At 39.8% G+C, this 26,240-nt stretch overlaps 2 protein-coding genes across 5 annotated transcripts in view; both read left to right on the top strand.

Annotated features, from left to right (window-relative positions):
* Nucleotides 1-7,817, top strand: part of CASP8AP2 (caspase 8 associated protein 2) — a 35,060-nt gene extending 27,243 nt beyond the window's left edge. For 3 of the 4 annotated variants that reach the window (XM_070796070.1, XM_019967350.2, XM_070796071.1), the window contains exons 8-11: nt 200-3,329; nt 4,386-4,485; nt 5,153-5,239; nt 7,190-7,817. In XM_070796070.1, the coding sequence (XP_070652171.1) occupies nt 200-3,329; nt 4,386-4,485; nt 5,153-5,209 (3,287 nt within the window). In that variant the 3' untranslated portion in view covers nt 5,210-5,239; nt 7,190-7,817. The remainder of the gene's footprint in view (nt 1-199; nt 3,330-4,385; nt 4,486-5,152; nt 5,240-7,189) is intronic. The other variant, XM_070796072.1, reaches the window with a different exon arrangement.
* Nucleotides 7,818-7,965: 148 nt separating this feature from the next.
* GJA10 (gap junction protein alpha 10) lies at nt 7,966-26,009 on the top strand. Its single transcript, XM_019967347.2, has 2 exons — nt 7,966-17,861; nt 24,583-26,009. The coding sequence occupies exons 1-2, from the start codon at nt 16,416-16,418 to the stop codon at nt 24,619-24,621; spliced, it is 1,485 nt and encodes a 494-aa protein (XP_019822906.2). The 5' UTR covers nt 7,966-16,415; the 3' UTR covers nt 24,622-26,009.
* The last annotated feature ends 231 nt before the right edge of the window (nt 26,010-26,240 follow it).

Genomic DNA, 26,240 nt, shown 5'->3' with positions numbered 1-26,240 from the left:
ATTATCAGGCACCTTCTCAGACCAGTAAAGATGAATCATATGATAAGTGTTAGACATTAACATTCTGCTTTTTTTTTAAAAAAGCTATTAAAATAACAAATTGCCTCAACATTTAATTTTTTGTTATATTTAACGTGGAAATGTTAAATGACAAACACTGATTGGTCATGTGGCAATACTATGCTTTTCTCTTTCACAGATGTGTTTCTACCAAATTCAGCTCATTCTACCTCCATGAGTCAGTCTGATCTCAACAAGGAAAATCAAAAGCCAATATGCAAATCTGACAAATTTGCAGAAGCAGACTCCCATAAGAATTCATCTTTAGATGAATTAGAAGAAGGAGAAATTATAAGTGACAATGAAAAACCTGAACCACAAAGAAGTTTTGACAAAAGTGCCAAACCAAGAGCTTCTACAGAAGTGCAGAACACAAAAACTAGCCCAGAAAGTAGGAAAAGCTCTGTGCGTTTGGATAAAGACAATAGGAAGATATCCTCTATGAAAATGCATCAGACCAAAAGCAGATGGAACAGAAGACGAAGTGAATCTAGCAGATCTTCAAAAACAGAGAAGAAAGAGAGGTCAATGAGCACTTCCAGCCTGGAAAAAATAGTTCCAATCATTGTCACACCCTCTTCTGTCCGAGAGATTATGCACATGTTACGAATGATAAGAAAACATGTAAGGAAAAATTATATGAAATTCAAGGTAAAATTTTCATTAATACAATTTCATAGAATTATTGAGTCAGCAATTTTGAGTTTTACATCACTAATTAAATACCTGGACTTGTCCAAAATATCTAAGTCAGTGACTACTTTACAGAAGAATCTCTGTGATGTTATAGAATCCAAACTCAAGCAAGTTAAAAAGAATGGCATCGTGGATCGTTTATTTGAACAGCAGCTGCCAGATATGAAAAAAAAATTGTGGAAATTTGTAGATGAACAGCTCGATTATTTGTTTACAAAACTTAAGAAAATCTTTGTAAAGTTTTGTGACTCCATGAATGTTGGCAGTGATAGTGACGAAGGAAAGCTTGAAAAGAAAAGTAAAGAGAAAGCACGATCTTCACACTGTCAGAAGGGGAATATAAACAACTTGGGCAAAGAAATGTTGAAAGAGAAATCCCCCAAATCAGAAGATTATGGTTCTTCTAAGTATTCAGTAGGTTGTAAAAAATCTGAGGAAAAACATCAAGAGCAAAAGAATTCCAATAGTAACACAATAAAGCATGACATTAAAAAGACTGCTAACACTTCCTTTGATAATATGAAGAATCCTCAATCTGAAGCGCATTCCTTGGAGCCAAACTGCCTGAGCACCCCAAAGCCAGGAAAAATTGAAGGTAGCGCCACAGAGGATGCCCAGACATCCCAGCTTGTGCCTTTGAAGCCAGAACGCAGTTTTGAGATTCTTACTGAACAGCAGGCGTCTAGCCTTACATTTAATTTAGTGAGTGATGCACAGATGGGAGAGATATTTAAAAGTTTGTTGCAAGGTTCTGATCTTTTGGACAACAGTGTTAACTGTAATGAAAAAAGTGAGTGGGAGTTAAAGACACCAGAGAAACAGCTGCTAGAGAGTCTCAAATGTGAATCTATACCAGCTTGTACAACTGAAGAGCTCGTTTCAGGGGTGGTTTCTCCCTGCCCTAAGATAATCAGTGATGACAACTGGTCCTTACTGTCATCTGAGAAAGGTCCATCTCTGTCTTCAGGGCTTTCATTGCCAGTTCATCCGGATGTGTTGGATGAAAATTGTATGTTCGAAGTGTCCACTAACATAGCTTTAAGTAAAGATAATGTATGTGGTTCAGAAAAGAGCAAGCCCTACATTTCTTCCATACTTCTTGAGGATCTAGCCGTCTCTTTAACAGTACCATCGCCTCTGAAGTCAGATGGCCATCTCAGTTTTTTAAAGCCAGAAGCTTTGTCTAATTCAACGCCTGAAGAAGTTATTAGTGCCCATTTTAGTGAGGATGCCTTACTGGAGGAAGAGGACGCATCTGAACAGGATATTCATTTAGCCCTGGAGTCTGATAATTCAAGCAGTAAATCAAGTTGTTCTTCATCATGGACAAGCCGGCCTGTTGCTCCAGGCTTTCAGTACCACCCTAACCTCCCCATGCACGCTGTCATAATGGAAAAGTCCAACGATCACTTCATCGTGAAAATTCGGCGTGCGGCACCATCTACCTCCCCTACTCTTGTACAGAATACAGTGGCTGATGAATATCTGCCGAGAGTGGAAAAGGAAGCTGATGAAGCAGTGGAGGAAGAATATATTTCATGTCAGAACAGAGTTTTTAAATCTGTGGAGGAACTGAAAAATTCCAGTAAGAATGTTGATGGCAGATTAGTTCATGAGGAACAAGACTGTGTGATACAAACAGAAGTTCCTGACATATATGAATTTCTTAAAGATGCTTCAGGTAAAGTGAGTCAAAGTACCGAAGAGGCTGAAGAATGTTTGAAGTTGCATCAAGTATGGGAACCAAAAGTGCCTGAAAGCATTGAAGAATTGCCTCCAGTGGAAGAAATTCCACATTCTGTTGAGGATCATCTTCCAAGCACATGTATAGACCTCACAAAAGATCCAGTCACCGAGACCAAAAAGTTGGGGGAATTAGTAAAAGTAACAGTTTTAAATATTGATCAGTTGGGATGTTCTGGAAGTAGTGTGGATCAAAATGCTCCAGTATTAGACAATATGCAGCCTGAAACTGTTGATACTTTTATTGATTTGACACAAGATGTTTCAAGTGACAGTAAAAATGAAGGTAACCATCCTGCTATAGTTGTTGAAGACTTGGGGTGTCCAGTGATATGTGTCGATGAAGATAACTCGAAGGAAGAAAATGTGCAGGTGGGGAACAGGCCTTTGGAATGCATCATTGAGGAGGCCTGTATCGATCTAACCTTGGAAGCTTCCAGTTTGGATGAAGTGAAAAAGGATGATTTAAACTCAGAGTCAGCATTGAATTCCAACAGTTCAGAGTTGCCTGGGATGTTGGATAACCCTCACAAAAAGAGAAGAAATCTTTCTGATCTAAATCCTTCTTCTCAGAAAAAACAGAGAAAGGAAACAGACTTAACCAGTAGGGAAAAGACCAAAAAAATTACCCAAGACTCTGGTGAGAATGGTAATGCTCATCGAAGGAAAGCCAGTAAGAAAAAGGCCCCTTCAGTGACTAAAGACCCCTCATCTTTAAAGGAAAGCCCAGGGACTAAGGATGCATCAGCAGCGCCTGCCACTTCTTTTACAAGCCTTTCTGCAAAGAATGTTATTAAAAAGAAGGGAGAAATTATAGTTTCGTGGACAAGGTAAGAATCTTAAGAGACTATTAAATCACCGGGAAATTTTGAGACACCAGAAATCTATCATGTCATAGTTTTATCCCAACTTAAAATACGTAAAGGGATCACTTCAAAAATGGCCAAAGTTGGTAGAAAATACACTCTAGGATACAGCCCAGCTGTACTGTAGAACAGTCTAGAGCAGTGGTTGTTGACCAGGGATGTGTACTGGCATGATGGACAGAACTTTTCACTATGTTTACCTCACTTTTTCAATGGAAAAAAGAAATCTTTCACTCATAAGGGACCTAGTGTACACAAATTTTCTTTAGAAAGGAGGAATGACAGGTGGTGAATAGGACAAAAAGTGTGAGTAATTTGAGTTTTCCCCTGAAATTAGAAGTTTCAAAAAAAAGTTTTATAAGTTTTGTTGTATTTTAATGTGAACTTAAAAATGCAGATGTAAAGACCGCATTTCAGATGTAAAGGCAACCACAGTTGTGAATCATTAAGCTAGAGGAACATGATCTCCAGGCTGGCTAGAGTGTATAATGATACTGAATTTTCTTGAAATTGGGATCAGTTTTAATACCTCAGTCCTCCATGCTTTCATTTCAGGTAACCTGTAGATGGTAAAATCTCAGAGATTGTAATAACAAACATTGGTTCAGACCATGTAAAAAAAGCAAAGCTCTAGGGATCAGAAGATCTGAATTCTATATTACTTTTTGGTTCTTCTCACCTATTAAGTCTGTGATCACGTTTGGGCCCTAACTTTATTAGTACTATTTACACACTACAGGTAGAATTTTAAGGAAATCTTTCATTCTTATTGTTAGAAAATACATTAGTGTATTTGTTTTAGAAAATTTGGAAAATATGTATGAACTCAAAGATTAAAATCATCTATAATCTTATCTCTCAGATAACCATTGTCCATTATTTGAGTATATACACTTTTCCTTTTTTGATGAGTTTTAACAAAAATGCCAATTCTTATTAGTAGATATTAAGAAAGTGGACTTTTTTTTACCTTTCTGTTCTAACTTACAGAAACTAATTAAACATTTTTTCCCCCTTCAGAAATGATGACCGGGAAATTTTATTGGAATGTCAGAAAAAAGGGCCATCATTGAAAACATTTACTCATTTAGCTGCTAAGTTGAATAAAAATCCATATCAGGTAACTACCCAAATTTTACATCTCTATTGTTTCACAGATGGTACTATTCTAAATACTTGGATTTTATTTTTAATGTGTTTAAAATAAATATATATTTATTAGCTAATGTCTTTAAAAGTATTGCTCTTTGGAGAATTCCCTCGTCATCCAGTAGATAGGACTCTGTACTTTCATTACCAAGGGTGTGGATTCAGTCCTGGTTGGGGAACCAAGGTCCTGCAAGCTGCACAGTGGGGCCAAAAAAAAAAAAGTATGGTTCTTCATGTTCTTCAGGTAGAACTGTTAAAAGCTTGGTGAATGTGGAAGAAATTTGAAACAATCCTAATTCTTTTTTCTGTCATTTTACCATTTACTTATTTGATCTCAAGCAATTTTGTAATGATACTTTCTTGCTTAAGAAAGTTTAATATTGAAAAGTTAAATAGCAGTTACCTTTATTATGAAGATACTTTGTTTTTCGAAACATTACTTTACCATTATTATTAAGGGTAGCTTTCTCTGTCTTTAAATGTTTTCTTTTTTTTTCCACAAATCAGAAGGCTGACTTTATTTTTTTTATTTTTAAAAAAATTTATTTATTTTAGATGTTTTATGAAAATATTCATCAAAGATACAAAAATATATTATCTCAATATTTACAATTAACCCTCATTTTAAAATTTTTCAGGTCTCAGAAAGATTCCAGCAGCTAATGAAGCTCTTTGAAAAGTCCAAATGCAGGTAGTTAATGGTTACACTGTAGGAGGCTAGTAAAGTAAGTGTTTGACACAGTACCTATTCGGTTAATGGCCTGTTAGTCACTGAAGATGTGAGTGGTGGGTGACAGACATCCAGTTGAGCTCATGCTTCAGTCACAGGTTGGAGGATGATTGCTCATAAAGTCTTCTAAGTCACCTATCTTAGAAGGTGGGACGTGCTCAGTGAAGCCTGCTGCAGTTAGATTAGGATAGCCTCTCTCCTCCACCTTCTGTATGCTCATGAGTCTAAGGCGGGGGCAAATCCATTTGATGATTGATAAATTTTTATAGATAAAGAAAAGAAAACATTCTTGAGGGAATTCCCTGGAGGCCCAGGGGTTAAGACTCTGTGCTTCCACTTCAGGGGGCCTCAGTTCGATCCCTGGTCGGAGAAATAAGATCCTGTGTGCCATATGGTGCAGCCAAAAGAAAGAAAAGAAAACATTCTTGAATAGCAGTGTATTTCATAGCCAGTGAAGTCTGTGCAGTCACTGTAATTTAACATTTTTCTCATTTTTAATTGAGTGCTAAAATACTTTAAATACAAAACATACATTTAAAAACATGAAATCCATTGTCATCTGAAGAGGTGACACAATTTACCACATTAATTATTAATAATGTACACAGACATGTTTCTTTAAGCCATTCTTGTACAAATTTATTAAGGCAATACGTATCAGATTTTTTTCTTTAAGGCCTAGGCCAGTTGCCTAACTATTTTGGATTTTTCTGTAAGGAAAATTGTAAAGATATTTAACAAATCACTATTTTTCAGTTGATTTGTAGTCATTTGAATCCAAAACACCCAACTTTATAGGTAAATCTTAATAAAAACCATATTTGGACATTGATCTCATTGTGAGGATTCTGAATATTTTTGAGTTATAAAAATCTGTTCTTAAACTTAGTATGAATTACTATCTTTTAGATAATCTGTTAATTTCAGTATCCTCTTAGAGCAACTAGTTTGTTAATGAAATCTTCAAAAGATACTTAGTAGTTTATGTGAAGTTAAAATTCTATATATGTAATTCAGAACGTAAAATTGAATACTGGGGAATTTGAAGAAAAAACTTATTCTAAAGAACCTTAAAAAAATAGTTTGATGCGAAAATTGCCTGATTATTTTTCAGATTCATTATAAATAAATTAAAATTTTTTCACTACCTTTAGGAAATTAAACTGTGGTTTTATCTGAACATTGTTATAAAATGTGACTTCCATTCTCTTTTTGAAGATAATGTCCATTCATGAAACAATTAACTTGTATCTGGAAGTGATGTTTATTAGTTTGAAATTTCCAAATTCCATTGCAAATGTACAATTTTTTCATGGATTTGATACTTGACATTTTATTTGCTTGCATGATAGCACAAATAGTATGTTATTTCATTACTAGTTTGTTTCTTTGCTGATTTTTTTTCTTCAAGTACTATCAGTTCAGTTCAGTCGATCAGTTGTGTCCCACTCTTTGTGACCCCATGAATGGCAGGACACCAGGTCTCCCTGTCCATCACCAACTCCCGGAGTTCACTCAGACTCACAAGTACTATAGTCTCATTAAATTCTTGTCAAAAGGAGAGTGTAATGATAAAGTTACCAACCTGATTCTGTAAAAAGCTAGTTCTTTAACCACCAGTATTATCTAGGGCTTCCCTGGTGGCTCAGATGGTTAAGAATCTGGTTGCAACAAGGGAGACCCAGGTTCAATCCCTGGATTAGGAAGATCCCCTGGAGAAGGTCATGGAAACCCACTCCAATATTCTTACCTGGAGAATCCCATGAACAGAGGATTCTAGCAGGCTAGAGTTCATGGGGTTGCAAAGAGTCTGACATGACTAAGTGACTAACACACACACACACGCACACATTGTCTAAGTAGAAGTCACTTGAAAGAACAGCACTTTATGAAATGATCATATCAGAAAACAGAATCATAACTTTAGCATTTTCTTATATTACAGATAAGTTGCTGAGTTTCTTGGAGTCTTAATTGATAGTGCATACTACACAAAAGCTTGGAATTCTTCATGTTTTTAATGGAGCAGGAGAGGGCAGTTTTATGACATATTTGATTACCAGATAATAATCTGCATTTGTTATTACTTGCTGACTCTTAACTTCAGGCCAACATGGTCAACTTGTTCCTGTCATCAATGTGACTGCTCACCTGTTACTGGTCAGAATATTTATTTCTAAGCAGGTTACAACTTACTATTAAGGTAAAAGCAACAATGAAACAGTACTGAAATCTTAGTTTTGATATTTCAAAGAAATGACTTTCTTTTCTAGATTTTTAAAAATAGTTTTGTAGCATTTTAAACTCAACGATTAGTTTGTTTCATCCATTTTTATTTGCTTTTGTAATTGCCTGTCCTCATTTTGTTAAATTGTAAAATAATTTAAATAGTGTATCTGTAAATATGTATAATTATAATGATGTAAAATACTTTGTGTGTATATGTGTGGGTGTATACACACACATGAATGGCTGTGCCTAGCCAAGGATTTTTTTATTTGTATAAAACTTTTTGTATAAAGTTTGCTTTCATTACCAGTAATGTATAAATAAAACCATGTAAAGTTCTGTTATATTCTGATTAGAATGTTTCTTTTATTGTGTATTAGAATGTTTTATTGTGTTTAGATAGTAATTAAAATGGAAAAAAGATAAAATGCCCAGGGTCCTTTGGGGCTATTTTGAAGTGGTTCTTGGTAGAGGCGTGGCTGGCTAAATGTGCTGGAGTAGATTCATTGGAGCAAACCAGTTGCTTTTGCCTGCTTTGTCACAGCAGGTACTGGTACAGTGAACAGTGCCCCAGGGGTCCTCACAGACAAAATCAGGGCAGTGCAAAAGTTCCTTTTGGGTGAAGATCTGGGAAAAGCAGGTAAGGATTGCCTAACTATGCATTATTTATCCATCCCTCTCTCTTCAGACTGATGGTACTGGTAGGTTACAGTCTAGGCTTGGGGCTCTGAAGTTACTGAGGAAATTGCCATTTCTCCCAGTTTCTGCATGGGAAGGAAGCCCTGATCTAAACAATTACTTGGTAGATAACAAACTGAAATAATGAACTGGGGTTGTATAGTTCTGGGCCTGTCTGCCATAAAGCTTGTCTTTTCCCCTTTCTTTCAGTCCTCAGCCTAGCCAAGCCCTCAGCTGGCCCTTAGCCCTTCTTCAGTGCATACTGTCACTCAGAACCCTTACTACCGGGTAAATGGGTTCACAAGCCAAAGTAAAGAAGCAACTAAGAGATACCACTGAATCACAAGAAAACAAACTGGATTACATAAGACCATAAAGATCTAAGATAAACCCAATAAACACTAAAAGGAAAAAAAGATTTTGGCAGTGCGGTGTAAGAAATAACCAAGTAGAAATATAAAAAACATTTAAAATAAAGGTAAAATGGAATGAAAATAGAGTGGATACAGATGCATCTCTACAAACAAAGCTAGTGGAGGTGATGGAATTTCAGTTGAGCTATTTCAAATCCTCTGAAAGAGCTGTACTCAATATGCCAGCAAATTTGAAAAACTCAGCAGTGGCCAGAGGACTGGAAAAGGTCAGTTTTCATTCCAATCCCAAAGAAAGGCAATGCCAAAGAATGTTCAAACTACTGCACAATTGTACTCATCTCACATGCTACCAAAGTAATGCTCAAAATTCTCCAAGCCAAGTTGCAACAGTATGTGAACTGTGAACTTTCAGATGTTCAAGCTGGATTTAGGAAAGGCAGAGGAACCAGAGATCAAATTGCCAACATCCGATGGATCATTGGAAAAGCAAGAGCGTTCCATAAAAAGATCTACTTCTGCTTTATTGACTATGCCAAAGCCTTTGAGTGTGTGGATCACAACAAACTGGAAAATTCTTCAAGAGATGGGAATACCAGACCACCTGACCTGCCTCCTGAGAAATCTGTATGTGGGTCAAGAGGCAGCAGAACTGGACATGAAACAACAGACTGGTTCCAAATCAGGAAAGGAGTACATCAAGGCTCTATACAGTTGTCCTGCTTATTTAACTTGTATGCAGAGTACATCATGTGAAATGCCGGGCTGGATGAAGCACAAGCTGGAATCAAGATTGCTGGGAGAAATATCAATAACCTCAGATATGCAGATGATACCACCCTTATGGCAGAAAGCAAAGAAGAACTAAAGAGCCTCTTGATGAAAATGAAAGAGGAGAGTGAAGAAGTTGGCTTAAAACTCAACATTCAGAAAACTAAGATCATGGCATCTGGTCCCATCACTTCATGGGAAATAGATGGGGAAACAGTGGAAACAGTGAGAGACTTTATTTTCTTGGGCTCCAAAATCATTGCAAATGGTGACTGCAGCCATGAAATTAAAAGACTTGCTCCTTGGAAGAAAAGCTATGACAAACCTAGACAGCATATTAAAAAGCAGAAACATTGCTTTGCCAACAAAGGTCTGTCTAGTCAAAGCTATGGTTTTTCCAGTAGCCATGTATGGACATGAGAGTTGGTCTATAAAGAAAGTGGAGTGCCGAAGAATTGATGCTTTTGAACTGTGGTGTTGGAGAAGACTCTTGAGAGTCCCTTGGACAACAAGGGGATCAAATCACTAGATCCTAAAGGAAATCAGTCCTGAATACTCATTGGAAGGACTGATGCTGAAGCTGAAACTCCAATACTCTAGCCACCTGATGTGAAGAACTGACTCATTTGAAGAGACCCTGATGCTGGGATCATGGCAGGTGGTCCCATCACTTCATGGGAAATAGATGGGGAAACAGTGGAAACAGTGTCAGACTTTATTTTTGGGGGGCTCCAAAATCACGGCAGATGGTGACTGCAGCCATGAAATTAAAAGATGCTTACTCCTTGGAAGAAAAGTTATGACCAACCTAGATAGCATATTGAAAAGCAGAGACATTACTTTGCCAACAAAAGTCTGTCTAGTCAAGGCTATGGTTTTTCCATTGGTCATATATGGATGTGAGAGTTGGACTGTGAAGAAAGCTGAGTGCCGGAGAATTGATGCTTTTGAACTGTGGTGTTGGAAAAGACTCTTGAGAGTCCCTTGGACTGCAAGGAGATCCAACCAGTCCATTCTGAAGGAGATCAGCTCTGGGATTTCTTTGGAAGGAATGATGCTAAAGCTGAAACCAGTACTTTGGCCACCTCATGCGAAGAGTTGACTCATTGGAAAAGACTCGGATGCTGGGAGGGATTGGGGGCAGAAGGAGAAGGGAGATGGCTGGATGGCATCACTGACTCGATGGACGTGAGTCTGAGTGAACTGCGGGAGTTGGTGATGGACAGGGAGGCCTGGCGTCTGCGATTCATGGGGTCGCAGAGTCGGACACGACTGAGTGATTGAACTGAACTGAACTGATGCTGGGAAAGATTGAAGGTGGGAGGAGAAGGGGATGACTGAGGATGAGATGGTTGGATGGCATCACCGAGTTGATGGACATGAGTTTGAGCAGACTCTGGGAGTTGGTGATGGACTGGGAAGCCTGGCGTGCTGCAGTCCATGGGGTTGCAGAGTCGGACACGACTGATCGACTGAACTGATGATACGAATCTAGAAGTGGGATGAAGGACATAAGTAGATGTCCCAGCATTCAAGTAACACACAAGGTCAGAAGAAGAAAAGTTAAAGATTGAGACACCATAGGGTGCCCAATGGCAAAAAGTACCCCATATCTAGACACGTACTGAAATTAGGAATATTAAAGATAATAAGAAAAATCTAAAGACTTTTAGATAGTAGATCATTGTGCGAAGAACAGGAATCATACTGACCTTACTCTTTTGAAGGGCAATGCTTGCTGTAAGAAAACTATTTTTAAAGTATTAGAGCTAAAAAAAATTTTTTTTTTCTCTAAACCTCTTATAGTTTTCTTTATTCGGATTAGACATTTCATTTATAGCAGTTGTTAATTTATATTGTTATTCACATGTGAAAGTTCAGTAAGATTTATCACTCAAAGATCCACATTGTAAACATTTTTGAAGAGAGTACTCCATAAAAAAAAAAAAGAAGTGCAGAAAATGTTTCAAGAGCTAGGGGTTGAGTGAATTACCTGATATCTTGGTGATGTGTGTCTAGGCAGACCTCAGGGATATTGCAGGTTTGGTTCCAAACCACTGCAATAAAGCAAGTCATGAGTCTTAAGGGGATCTCGCTTCTGCCCACAGGAGTTTATATCACCAGGTGTGAACAAAATGACATTGTGATTACTGGAGACCATTGAGAGCACAAAGGCGGAGGCTATGAACCTGTGCCTCTTTCTCTACCCTGAGATGTTTATTCTCGCTAACCTTTCTGTTCCCTTCTGTTTCATATCTGAGTGTGTTTTAAACCTACTAATGACTCCACAGATTCAGCAAAACTTTTGGTGTAAAAGTAGGACTTTTAGAAAAATAAACAAAACCAAACTTGTCTTCTATGACAGTGAATCCTCAGCCTCTGGTATGCTAATTTTTGCTGAACCCTCGGGTGAGTTTTGATGAAGCTCAACCCGGTGGTGCTCCTGTGTTTCCCACAGCTGTGCAGTGCCAACATTACTGACCTCATCAGGACATTTCAGTTACTTCTTGAGGTTTGTAGAGTTATTTGTTCTGTGCCTGTCTTAAAGATAATTCACTTAGTTGCTCAAAGTCTTAAAGAGTAAAGATTAGATTGATTCATATGCTGAAGACTTTTTAAAAAATCAGATGTATGGTTGCATTTATTTATTTATTTTTTCTTTCTAGCTTGAACATTTATATATATATTTTTTTGAGTAGGTAACACATTTAGAGAATTCCGTGTAAAAGTATTCATCTCACCTCTTCCTCATCATGTTACCTTCCCTTGAGGCACCTAATGTTAGGTCTTATTTTATATACCCTTATAAACATACGAATTTAGTATTTGGATTCTGGTAAAATGCATTTAAGGTTTTAAATTCATTACTGTGCAGGTGAACTTTAGGAGTAAATGTCAAGGGCTTTCTTGGACAATATACCCAAAACTATGCAAATACACATATTAATACATTGTGTGATTTCACCTCTAGTTAATTCTGTCAGTTTGTACTTGAGGCTAGTGTGCCAGGGTAGTGGAAATTTAACCTCCCCACCTCAACCTGTCTACCTGTCATTATCATCCTTTCTTTAAAACTAAATATATGGGCAGATGATACTTAGGAATGATTTTATGTACTTTCTATATATTATATGGAAAAGACCAGGCTTAGAAGTTTGCCTCAGAGCTGTGACTTGAAGCCATTCTTGTGTTCTAGTGACACCACTGCTCTCAACTCCTCTAAGGTGACAGTAAGATTATGTACTCGAGATGTGACGAACGGAAGATTCTGCAGGGCTGGGAGTTAGAAGATCTGGTCTCTGTTTGCCTTGGGCAAATCATTTGACCTCGCTGAATTCAAACACTTTATAAAACTTTGAGATGGGTTTCTAAGGTTTTCAGATTCTCTACTGGAAAAAACAAATTTTTTCCTGAGCTGCCTGTTTCAGCCTAATAGAATATTGCTAGAACACATAATCTACAGACAGGCACAGCCCCCTCTTGGTGGTCTGAAAATGTTTAATTTCCTTTTGAGCTCTTTCTCCTTTCAGCCTGACATGATTTGCAAGAACACTTGGGGTTTGATTGTCACTCTATTATTACTTGTTCCCATTTGGTGAGGCCAGACTTGCCCCAGGCAGCTCTTGATGAAATTGGACATGACCCATTGATCTGTGACATCGATTCACAGAGCAATCAATTGACTGAAAGAAATGCACTGAAATTCAAATCACTGTAATCACCCACAAATGAAAAAGGAAAATTCTCATTTGTTTCACTTTTCATTTCCAAATATGGTACACTAGGAGGGGCTCCAACCTCATGCCAATTAGGAAAAAACAAGAAAATTTGAAAGCACCAAAGGACATCTTGACCTCAGGGGAGGACTAGGTTAGACTCCATTGATCAAAATTACTGAGCTTATTCTGAACTGGTCCCCACAGCCAGCAGGTCAGAGCCTTTATATCTGCAACCAGCAGCAGTTCCACTAATTAGCCACACATGGTCCAACTTGAAGGTTCTTGTAGCCCAGTCATTTTTTTATCTACTCCTAAGGTAAGTGGTAAATATATAGTATCTCTTTTGTTTGGGAGAAATACAGGAAATTCCTGTGGGGATACAAAGGTAATATTTGAAGTAAAACTCAGAAAAGGAGCACCAGCTTCTTTATATTTTATTTGATAATGAAAGAAAATTCAAGATTATTACTTGGACCTGAGGAAACAAATATTTGTCTAAAGGATCTCACTCTTGCATGCTAATATGCATGATTGCTTTTATGTTTCATGTATTTCCTATTTCCAGTTTTCTTGCTATTTAAAAATTATAATTTCTATATTTTAAAGAGATAGTGGCAAGAAGAACATTAAATAGTTTAGGATTTCTAAATCGAGAATAAGTTAATAAAATGAGTTAGCTTTTTCACTTTCAGGTTTTTATATAAAATAGAAGCTCTAGATTTTTTTTTAAGTGCTAAAGGAGTTAGTTTTTAATAAAGAATAATGGCCAGATATTATTAAAGGAATAATTATGGGAAAGGACTGAAACTCTTTATGAGAGGATAGAACTTAGTAAATTATTGTTTCAGTTAGTGAGGCAATAGTACAAAATTTTATAATCTAACTTTTATTTGCAAGTGGTAGATATGACTACATTTTGAATTTTTGAATTTTGAACAAGTGATGAAGTAAAATACTGGAGAAGGAAGTGGCAACCCACTCCAGGGTTCTTGCCTGGAGAATCCCAGGGATGGGGGAGCCTAGTGGGCTGCCGTCTATGGGGTTACACAGAGTCGGACACGACTGAAGCAACTTAACAGCGGCAGCGTGGAGTAAAATAGAAAAGACTCATTAATACCTCTGCTAGATTCTGACAGGTACCTACTGCTTTTAAATTTTATTTTAAAAGGTGTTTATGCATATGTATGTACATACAGGTATGCATTTATATAAATGTGTGTACTAGTGGAGAATCAGTCGTGCTTCCTTAGAAGCGTGTCCTTTATCTTTTTGCCTCTGCCTTCACGCTCTTCCTTCCACCCTCATGTTCTCCTACAGACCTCCAGTAACCTATATGAACTTCCTCATGTGTGCCTTCTGGGTCTTCTCTCCACACTTAGTCACATATATATACATCTCATATACATATATGTACATATATATGTTTATAGGACTTTATTCAGTGAGCTACAGATGAGTGAATTTGGAAAGAATTGACATCTTTATAAATGTTTAGTTTTCTAATCCCTGAGCATGATCTATCCCCCCATTAAATTGATTTAAATAGTGGTATTTGATATTGTCAACTGTTCTTTCCTTGAAACTCTGTCCTGCTTTGGTTTCAGTGACTTCACCCTTATAGTTTTTCCCCCTCTTTCTCATTGGCCGTTTCTCATTTTCATTTGTAGACTTTTTTTACCATGCTGTTTCTCAGGGTTCTGCCATTGGCTTATTTTTCCTTTTTGTCCCTAGGTGATCTCAACCTATTCAATAATTATTTACAAATGCTTGTTTATCTGTGGTTTGCATCTTTTGTTGTTATTCTCTAGACCCAAATACCTTCTGGACATCTCCACTTTTGCTATTCAGTTTTGTTGGGTAAAATCTAATTTTTTCCCTAGTTATAATTTCTGGTATTGATGTACTTAAAAAGCCTCCTTCTATTTCAACATTATAGGACATTCTCTTTAATTTTACTTCAATACTTCTATGGTTTAATTGTTTTACATTTAATACTTTATTCCATCTGGAATTTACTTTTGTGTTTGGAGATAAGTAGGGGAAATATAACAATTCTGTGGGTTTTTTTCCTCTTATATTTTTTATTTGATATTCATAACTTTTTCACTGTCCATTTTATATGTTACTGGGAATTCCTGGTGACTAAGTACTGTGAGGCCTGAATGAAGTATGTATTTATTGTTCATTGTTGAATTCCTTGCTATCTAGCACAATGCCTATATGATAAATTATAGTACACATTATTGAATAAATGAATTGTGGAAGGAGAGGATTGTTTCATTATTAGTTTAACTTAACACTTACCTGTTTTTCCTCTGTTTCTTTCATATCTGGAAGTCATCCACATTAGAAGCCTGTAAACCCTCAAGTATTTTAACCTCATTGAACCTTGAAAGATGTCTTGTTTTTTTCAAGGTGAACCCAATGACCCATTCATGTCAGCTATGCTTTGATTCTTTCACAGCTCCCAAGCTTGCTAGCATAGCAGTTATATTCACTTTTCTTCTAAGTAAGCAGAGCTTCCATGAAAATCTTCTGTTCAGATATGGCTTTGTAGATCTAATCATATGTCATTGCTGGTACTGCTTCTGAGCCTGCTTAATCTTTACTGCTACCCTGTGCCAGTTCCTGAGGGTTTATTTGGCTGAGTTCTATTCTCTCTACTTGTATTTTCAGTCTTGCAGTAGGAGCCATCGATAATATATAATGAGGATCTACTTGGTTTTAATGTTGATGATTTTTCCAGTGATAGAGTCAAGGAGCTGAGTTTTTAAAAAGAAAAGACAATTCAGTTCACTCTTATTTATTGATGCCTTCATATGTCAAGATCAAAATGAAATAGAAAGCATCTCTGTCTGTAAAAAGAGTAGCTTTTCAGAAAAGAGAACATAGGACAACTATCACAAAGCTCATTTTGGGCACGGTACCAAGTGAGTAATACAAGCACCAGTGTTGTATGAATTCAGACATGGGAAAATCCCTCTGACTTGAGATGGCTGGGGAAGACTTCCTAAAGAAGTTGAGACTTCTTTAAGACCCTGTAGGATGTATGGTAAATATGGCATCTCATATGTTAGAAAAATAAGCAAAATTATGGAATAGAATGTACTGTACAAATATGATGGCCAATGAGTATACTAGAATGACAGTCAACTTTGTGTAGGAGAGAAGAGGATAGGAAGGAATTGGGTTGGACTGGGGAGGGTCTTTAGTATTTTTTCCAAAACCTATTCCTTAGAAATATTTCAGCAAGCATGAACCATAAGTATTAGGGCTGGAAAATCCTTCATAGTTTTATTGACATGAAGAGAGGACCTGCTGTATTGATCGTGTTTTTATATATTATACCTGGATTCTATTAATCTTAGTGTTTTCTGTATGTTTCAGACATTAGTCTCTTACCATGGGGGATTGGAATTTATTGGGTGGCATCTTAGAGGACGTTCACTCCCATTCAACCATGGTGGGGAAAATCTGGCTGACCATCCTCTTCATTTTCCGAATGCTGATACTTGGTGTGGCTGCTGAAGATGTCTGGGATGATGAACAGTCAGCATTTGCCTGCAACACCCAGCAGCCAGGTTGCAACACTGTGTGTTATGATACTGCTTTCCCTATCTCCTTGATCAGGTTCTGGGTTTTACAGATCATTTTTGTGTCTTCTCCCTCTCTAGTATATATGGGCCATGCACTGTATAGACTCAGGGCCTTTGAAAAGGAAAGGCAGAGGAAGAAGTCACAGCTTAGAGCCCAGATGGAGAATCCAGAGCTTGAATTGGAGGATCAGCAAAGGATGGATAGAGAACTGAGGAAATTAGAGGAGCAGAAGAGGATCCAAAAAGTCCCATTGAAAGGATGTCTGCTGCGTACTTATGTCTTACATGTCTTGACCAGATCTGTGCTGGAAGTAGGGTTCATGGTAGGCCAATATATTCTCTATGGGTTTCAAATGCACCCTCTTTACAAATGTACTCAACCTCCTTGCCCCAATGCAGTGGATTGCTTTGTGTCCAGGCCCACAGAGAAGACCATTTTCATGCTCTTTATGCATAGCATTGCAGCCATCTCTTTGTTTCTCAACATACTGGAAATATTTCATCTGGGCATCAGGAAAATCATGAGGGCACTTTATGACAAATCCAGCAGTCAGGGCATTGAGGATGAAAGGAGACTTCCGTTCCATTTGAAAAAATATTCGGTGACCCAGGAGTGTATGACTTGCTCTCCCTTCCCTGAAAAAATCTCCCTACTTCAAGCCAACAATCAACAGCAAGTAATCCGAGTCAATGTGCCGAATTCTAAAACCACGTGGCATATCCCACAGGCCAGGCAACTTGATGTAGACCCTTGCTATAGTAAAAAAGACTGGGCTGAGAAGAATCAGCACAACGGACAGCTCCATGTCCACAGCCCATGTCCCTGGGACGACAGTGCTAGAATTCAGCACCCAGGACAGCAGCCAGACCATTCTTTATTTGGCTTGCAGAATATAAGACCTCACTCCTGGCTAGGTACAAAGATGGCTCCTAGGCATTGTCCATCACATACAACAGGACCCTGGGAGCAGTCCCAGGACCTACAACCCTCAGGGGAACCTCTTGCAGACTTGCACAGTCACTGCAGACACAGCGATGGCAGCATGACAGACAGCAGGGTCCAAGAGGCAAGAGACAGATCTTACCCTGGCAGTCGCAAGGCCAGTTTCCTGTCCAGACTGTTTTCTGAAAAGGGACAGCTGTACAGTGACTCAGGAAGCTCCACTTCTCGAAATAGCTCTTGCCAGGGCTTTCCACACCGGGAAAACAGCCCCTCACTTCTGCCTGCAGCCCCTGGGCGAAGAACATCCATGGTAAGTAAGGTCAGACAATCTGACTGATCATGGAAATTTCATAAGAGGTGTCCCCCTTCTGGACTCTTCTTAGCCTTCTCTTCCTTTCTTAGCCTTCTTATCCCTTCTTAGCCTTCTCTTCCCTCCTTCTTTGTGTGTATATGTGTGTGTTGAGAGAGAGAGCGAGGTTAATTTATGGAGTGTTAAATTCATTCAGTACATTCAGTTAAGCTCAATTCATAAAATAAGCTTATTGAAAACTTTCTATCAATTAGTCTTATAAGTGCTGGTATATAAATGAATCACCATCTCTGCCACCAGAGCTCTCTGAGCCTGGATGGGGAATTAGGTAAACATATAAATGGTCAAGTGTAAGTGTGCATGTTAGAGGGTATAGTGGGCAAAAGGGGGAGAGGTCAGTTCTTTACAGACAGGTCAGGAAAAGCTTTATAGTTGAAATTACTTTTGAAATGAGTCTTGAGAGATATGAGTTTCTCTAGACCTGGGAGGACTGGGGTACATGGAAGAAGGCTATCTCAGTACAAGGAGAACATGGACAAAAGCTGAGAGGTGTGATAAAGCAGAGCTGTCTGGGGGCCATGTGTGTCTGGAGCACAGGGTAGTAAGGAAAACTTCAGAGATAAAGAAGACTGGAGAAGGGGGCATGGAAGCTTTGCAGGGAGGCAATGGAGAACCCATAGTGCTAGATAATGTGTAACAGAGGAGTGCTTGGAATGGAGTTGCACTTTATAACATAATATGGAAAATATAAATCAGAGGAGGGATCATTTGTAACCTTGAGTTGCCCTTGTCTCACTAAGGAAGGAGGGTGTACTCCACTGTTTTAATAATTCTGGCATTTAAAAGTCATATACAAACATTTGTGACATATTCCACAAAGACTAAAATCAATATTGTATTGATTTTAATTCTGTTCTCTGAAAAGCCACAATGGAATAAACATTCCCTGGCTATCATAGGGCACAATGGATATTTACTGTGGATTCTTCTTGATTCTGGAAAAAAGAGTGACTCATGTTTTACCCACTGCTTGCTTCTAAGAACTTTATTTTTCCCATTAAAAAGAAAAATCCCCCATGTTAATAGGGGAATTTCTCAGCTGATTTGCTTTGTTGAGCCCACACACTTGCTTTTTCCTTTGTTTCATTCTTTGTGTTAATAATAATTGAATCCCTCTACCCCAGTTTCATATCTTCTATGAATTTAGAGATATTTTCTTACTGCACTAATGCCATACCTTGAGAAGGAATCATCCTACCTAGACTTTCTCCCAAAATGCTTTTTCTTTTCAAATTTATACTCTTTTCTGGAGGTTGATTATATTTAGGATCATTGTACGGGTGCTTGGAACCCTATGCCAAACTATGGGAGGGTTTTCCACTCTGGCTTAAGTTAGTCATCTGGAGCTTAAAAAAAATCTCCAGCCCAGGACCCATCCAATTCCAATTAAACCAGAAGCTCTGGAGATGGGATGCAGGATCAGTGTTTTTAAAACTCCCTTGGTGATTGCAATATGCCACCAGGGTTGAGATTCACCATCTTAGAGTAATCTTGCCAGTGACCCCTGCTTCTTATCTGCATTTGTGAAGTCAGTATGACAATTTTCATCATTTTCTGTCTCTTGTACCTCCTTCCATGTGAGAGAAGCCTTTGTATTGGCAGAGAACTGAGGGAAGAACGGCAGTGTTTAGTTGAGGCAGATTTCTTCATCTCAGATTATATTTTGGGAGAGACAGGCCATGCTGCAGAACTTGGAGAAAAGACGATGAGGGTGACAGGCCCTCTTTCTATTTTCATCTTCCCCTTTCTTCTTTGTTATGTTTCTAGGAATTATAAATAATGCCTTCGGTCACAGAGCTTTCCTACTAATGGTCACTTTCCCCCAAGCCTCTTTCAGAGTTGACAGGCCACTGCACTCCCCAGATGGTTAGGGAGACTTGGAGATTGAGGTCACAGCTGTCAACTCCAGAGCACTGTGGCTGACACATCATACTTACTGCAAACAGAGGGAGCTTGCATGAGAAATTAGAGCAGTTGGGACTTACCCAGTGGCCAGTGGTTAAGACTCCACCTTCCAGTGCAGGGTTCGATCTCTGTGGGGTGAAAATTCGGTCCCACATGCCTCGTGGTGCGGCCAAAAAAAGGAAAGACATTAGTGCATCAAGCAAAGGATTGTTGGCATCCACTTTCAATATATGGACTATAAACAGTTTTTTACACTGTATTAGGTCCCAGAGAACTGAATTTTTCAGGGTCAGTCAGATGCATTCTGATTGTAGCAGTTGGTGTTTCAGAATAAAATGAGTTCAAGTAGAGACCCCAGTTTCTTTGCCACACATTCCCCTTGCAGAGAACTGTCCTGCAAAAGAAATCCACTCTATTTTAAAAGGTCAGGAAAACCACCTGCAAGAGCCATGATTTATACTCCAAGACATTTTCCTTGACATCACCACTGAAATCTCGCAGTTTCTTCAAGTCTAAGCCTGTTAGTTATTGATTAAGTTTCTATCAAGTTTGATTCTTTAAGGATGGAATTCATTAGGCATGAAGAGCAGACTTTTAGTCCTTTTAGCCTGGCCCAGTGAGCATGGGGAGGAAGGCTGGTTGAGTTTTAGGAACCCATGCTCCCCTCTGTAATGGAGAGGGTATGGAATGGCATTCATCAATGAATGCCTTCACTTGTCAGAGGTGCTGTAAAGTAGTCATTCTCATGCCCAATTCTACTTTAAATCTGCAGGGAAGCTTTGAAAAATGGTATAATAAGAACCTCTGCAGAAAGAGCCTGAGTACCAGTATTTTTAAAGCTCTGCCTTCCCTGGTGGCTCAGAGGTTAAAGCGTCTGCCTCCAATGCGGGAGTCCCTGAGTCAGGAAGATCCCCTGGAGAAGGAAATGGTAACCCACTCCAGTATTCTTGCCTGGAGAATCCCATGGATGGAAAAGCCTTGTAGGCTACAGTCCATGGGGTTGCAAAGAGTCGGACACAACTGAGCGACTTCACCTTCACCTTCACCAGTGATTCCAATATGAACTACCACTGTAGAGTAGGAAGATTTTGGCATTAGGAAGAAGATTGCCCTGTGAACACCTCTGATCTTTTGTGATGTTAAAGTGATGATAAAGAGCACTCTCCTGTAGCTCCACAGTGCTGAGGACCTTTGTACTTCCTAATCCCTCTGCCTGTGTTGCCCCACCTACCCAAGGACCTCAGTGTGACTGATGGTGTGAGCTGTGTGCTAAGGTCCCAGGGAGCACTCTTGGGGCGTGATCATGGAGGGGAGAATTAGAGATGATGAGGTTGAAATGGGCAAGAGCTGATATGTCAGGCTTTATAGGCCATGGAAAGGAATTCGAGCTGGATGGCACAGGAATGGTGGTGGTCTGATACATATATATATTTAATTAATTTACTTATTTTTGGCTGCACTAGGTCTTTCTTGCTGTGTGTGGGCTCTCTCTAGTTGTAGAGAGTGGGGGCTGCTCTCAAGTTGTGGTGTGCAGGCTTCTCGTTGCAGTGGTTTCTCTTGTTGCAGAGCATGGGCTCTTGGGTACGTGGGCTTCAGTAGTTGTGGCACGTGGCCTTTGTTGCTGCAGGGCTTATGGGATCTTAGTTCCCACACTAGGGACTGAACTCATGTCCCCTGCATTGGCAGGTGAATTCTTAATCACTGGACTACCGTGGAAGCCCATGATACATATATTTTTAAAATCACTGTTTCTGATGAGCCTATTGTAGAGATGCTGTAGTCTGAATGTTTGTCTCCCCCAGATTCATATGTTGAAACCTTATCCCCCAGTGCAATGGTGTTTGAAAGTGGGACATTTGGGAGGTGATTAGGTCATAAGGATGGAACCCTTTTGAATGGGATTAGAGCCCTTTTAAGAGGGCATCAGTTAGTTCCCTAGCCCACCCACCATGTGAGGGTACAATGAAAAGATGACCATCTATGAGCCAGGAAGAAGGCTCACACCAGACGCTGAATCTGCCAGTGCCTTCGTCTTAGAATCCCGAGTCTCCAGAAATATGAGCAATACATTTCTATTCTTCTTTTGTTTTTAAATATTTATCTATTTTTGGCTGCATTAGGCACTCAGGATCTTCCATTGTGCACTTGGGCATTCCAGTTGTGGCCTGCAGGCTCCGTAGTTGCTGCGTGTGAGCTTTGTTGCCCCGAGGAAGGTGGGATCTTAGTTGCCCAACCAGAGATCAAATTAATGTTCCCTGCACTGGAAGGTGGATTATTAATCACTGGACTGCCAGAGAAGTCCCTACATTTCTCCCCAGTTTAGGGTATTTTTTTTAATAGCAGCCCAAATGGCCCAAGACAGGGGATAAGAGTGCAGTCAAGAGACCAGCTCGGAGGCTTGTATAGTGCTCAGGTAAGAGGGGAGTGTGACTCACTCCAGGGGTACTACTATTATTGGTTTGAAAGAAGAGTCTTTTTTCTTAGTTTTCAAATTAAAGTTATACATGTTCATTGAAAAACATTCAATCAGTATAAAAGGACACCGAGTAAAATGTGAATCTGACTATATGAGGGTTCATCTCTCACTCTCACCTGGACTCAATTCCCATTTCCCTCCACCAAAGGCCATCTCTGTGAACAGCACAGGCTGTGTTCCCCTACCTCCCTCACTGCATTCATAATCTGTCTTAGAGTACAAATATATGTCCATATATATTTGTTATATGTTTTCAAAAATATAAATGTGATCCTGCTGTAGAGATGTCTCTGCCATTTGCTTTTGATTAATTAATGAGATGTCTTGGGAACTCTTCATTTCAGTACCCATGGAGATGCCTCAGTTGGATATGCTTCATGCTTTTCCATGAGATAGGTGAACCATAAGATACTTAATGACGACTTAGCCATTCTAACTTTTTTCTACTGCAAACAATGTTGCAATGAATGTTTCATACATACTTTGATAGGTACCTGCTGCTGCTAAGTCACTTCAGTCGTGTCGGACTCTGTGCGACCCCATAGATGGCAGCCCACCAGGCTCTGCTGTCACTGGGACTCTCCAGGCAAGAACCCTGGAGTGGGTTGCCATTTCCTTCTCCAATCCATGAAAGTGAAAAGTGAAAGTGAAGTCACTCAGTTGTGTCAGACTCTTCGCGACCCCATGGGCTGCAGCCTAACCAGGCTCCTCGGCCTATGGGATTTGCCAGGCAAGAGTACTGGAGTGGGGTGCCATCGCCTTCTCTGTGATAGGTACCTAGAAGTGGAATTATTGGTTTTAACAGGCATGCATATTTTACATTTTGATAGATGCTGCCAATTTTTGCTCAGGAAGGACTATGCCAATTTATCCTCTTTCCAGCACATTAGCACTTTTTATCCACACTCAGACATTATCTGTCTCCACACTCAGTCATTATCTATCCCCACCCTCAGTCTGATAAACTAGAAATGTTTCCCTTTGTTTTACTTTAAATTTCCATGATCACTAGTAAAGTTGTTCCTATGTTTATTAGCCATCTGTATTTCTATCATGAATTATCCTTGTCTATTTTTCTGTTGAGATATTTGTTTTTCCTGTGGTTTCTAGGAGCTCTTTTATGGTATTATATTAATGCCTTGTCAATATACACATTGTAAGATTTTCTCCCAGTCTGCTTATTTCTTATCGTTGTGTATGGTGTCTTTAAACTTTTAATATTGTACTAAATCTAAAATCTCTGTGACTTCTAGGTTCTTTGCCTCATTTGAGAAGGTCTTTTTTTGACACAGCATTATCAACACGGGTAATTAGATGGATGTTTGGAGGGCTGATTGTTATAATTTATTGAACTTTTTACTAGAGAAGTTTTCTATAATATATCAGTTGCCAAAGAATCTAAAGAAGAGGGAGAAAGTCTCCCATTTTATGGAGTCCCTGATTCTGGTCTAGACACTGACATGGGTTTCCTCATTGTGACCCTGTGATTATTTCCATTTAAGAATAAGGAAGTAGATGACTTGTCCAAGTCATGCAATTAGGATGTGGTAAACCACAGTCTTTGGGACACAGCAGGAACATAAATGAATATTTATTGAATGAGTGAATGAGCTGGAATTTTACCCTAAACTTGTCTGACCCAACCCAAGTTCCTTTTCCCATTGCTGCTGCTTGCTCTCCCTGTGAAAGTGATAGTCATTCAGTTATATCCAACTCTTTGTGAGCCATGGACTGTAGCCCTCCAGGCTCCTCTGTCCATGGAATTCTCCAGGCAAGAATACTGGAGTGGGTAGCCATTCCCTTCTCCAGGGGATCTTCCCGACCCAGGGATCAAACCCAGGTCTCCTGCATTACAGTCAGCCTAAGTGTAGTCTATTTTTAGGATCGATTATTACAAAATGAATCATCTACATTTGGATCCATGTTCCCATTCCACATTATTGCAAAGTCAGGAACTCTGGTTAGTTGTGGAGGGGACAAAGATGGAGATTAGGAAAAGGTTGGCCTTTTAGTTTTAGACCTGGATTTTGGACACAACAAGCACAACTGGAAGAGGAGGAGGAGATGGCAGGTGGGATTCAGATCTTATGCTGCAACGCTGTCTGGGAACAGAACCTCTTACCTGGACATTCTTCTCTGGGTGATGTGGGGAGGGGACTATCTTCTGTAGAGGGTTTTGTTTGGATTTAGGATATTTGTGACACACACAGAGTCTTGGGTGGGTGGGCAGGACTAGCTTTTACTAGCCCTTCTGAGTCTGTTTTGTTCGTTTTGTTTCAGAACATGCTTCTAGAACTTTCATCTATTATGAAAAAATAATCCATGCCTGGGATCAGAAAAAATGAACCCAGGAGAGAGCTGGCATCTGCGAAATAAAAGTTGTATGTCTGTGAGCTCAAACTGCAGGAGAAACTCAGAACCATCCCCTCCGGAACCCCTGGTCAGGCAGTGGCTGTGCATCAGAAGCTCCCAGCTGGGCCCCCTGACCTCTGGGGTCAGCCTCTCGCTGCCCTACTTGGCCACACTTCCTGAAGCTGATCTGATGCTCTGCGTACACCAGGGAGGCACTCTATTCCATCAGAGAAAATCTAGGGGCCAGAGCTGCCACCTGAAGGGAGGAGAAGTGGGATGTACTACCCTCCCGGCCAGCAGCCGACTCCGCAGCAGCAGCAGTTTGGACCCTTGAACATGGGTCCAGAGCAGCCTGGGAGCTCTGCCCGCAGCCTGGGCTCAGCATACTTCCTGTCTGTACACAGGAGGTGGGAGGGGAGATTCTTGTTTTCTTCCTCTCATCACCTTGGCATTTCTTGGGGATGAAGCAGCTGCATCTTCATACCTACATGCTATGACATAAAATATGGATGACAACGCTGGTGAACACTGGCATTGCATGACTTTATCGTTCTGTTGGACTCATACATCATCAGTGGTGATGCCATGACTGCGGGCCAACAGGTGCTGGTGGGATCTCATTACTGACCTCCAGAGGAGAGACTGGAGTTGGCACCACTTCCTCCTGCACCCCACCCTCCCAGGGGCCCCAAGCCATCCAGCAGAAAGCACTGAACACTTCTTATAGAGCATGCTGTGATTCCACTAACTCTCCAATCTGTGAGGCTGGTTGGTTGAGTTCTGAGAATCATAAAGGTGGGGTGAATTCCCAAGGCAGGAGACACTTAGCTCCTCCATCCTCTGTCTCATGGCCAGACTCTCCTATCTCTGGCCACACACCTTCTAACAAAGGTTTCAGGTTATCAGGAGAATCAATTCGTTCCAAAGGCACAAAATCCGCACTCCTTAGCCTGCACATGGAGCCTTCATGGGCTGGCTCCTGCCTCACGTTCATTCCCTCCCTCCTGGTATCTTCTGTACTCTCTGAGTAAAGCAGATTGCCCTCCCAGTGTGACAGACCAGCCCCCAATCTGTTGAGAGCCTGCACAGAATAGAAAGGTTGAGGAAGGATAAATTTGCTTTCTCTACTTGAGCTGGAATGTCAGTCTTCTCCCTTGGACTGGGACTTACATCATTGACTCTGCAGTTCTCAAAACTATACCACCAGCTTCCCTGGGCCTCCAGCTAACAAAAGATGTAGATTGTGAAATTTCTTAGCCTCCATAATTGTATGCATCAATACCAACAAATCATCCAGTCGATCAATCAATCAACCTGTATCTGTCTCTCTAATAAAATCTCCTATTGGTTCTGTCTCTCTGGAGAACACTATCCTGGATAACTGCCTGGGGTGTTGCAGAAGGGAGCTCAGCACTGGTAGGGGCTGGTCTATGCTTTTAGCCCAAATGGCTCCTGAGTCTTCTGTGTTCTGAGTTGGCAGAGGAGGAAATGAGGTGTGGAAATGTGAGTCAGTGTTCGGTCTTTTCTGCAGGGAGTTGGTAAAAGAGCGTGTGAAGACCAGGAGGATGAAAATGATGCCAGGGCCA

The sequence above is a fragment of the Bos indicus genome, chromosome 9, assembly GCF_029378745.1.
Source record: "Bos indicus isolate NIAB-ARS_2022 breed Sahiwal x Tharparkar chromosome 9, NIAB-ARS_B.indTharparkar_mat_pri_1.0, whole genome shotgun sequence".
In the NCBI taxonomy this organism is placed as follows: Eukaryota; Metazoa; Chordata; class Mammalia; order Artiodactyla; family Bovidae; genus Bos; species Bos indicus.
The sequence above is the reverse complement of the archived record's forward strand: the minus strand, read 5'-3'. Positions and strand labels throughout refer to the sequence as shown.

What these genes read in the sequence shown, in the direction of transcription:
- GJA10 (XM_019967347.2), top strand. Translation starts at nt 16,416, where the DNA reads ATGGGGGATTGGAATTTATTGGGTGGCATCTTAGAGGACGTTCACTCC. An exon ending in CTGGGCGAAGAACATCCATG is followed by an intron (nt 17,862 to 24,582) that starts GTAAGTAAGGTC and finishes GTTTTGTTTCAG; the next exon opens with AACATGCTTCTAGAACTTTC.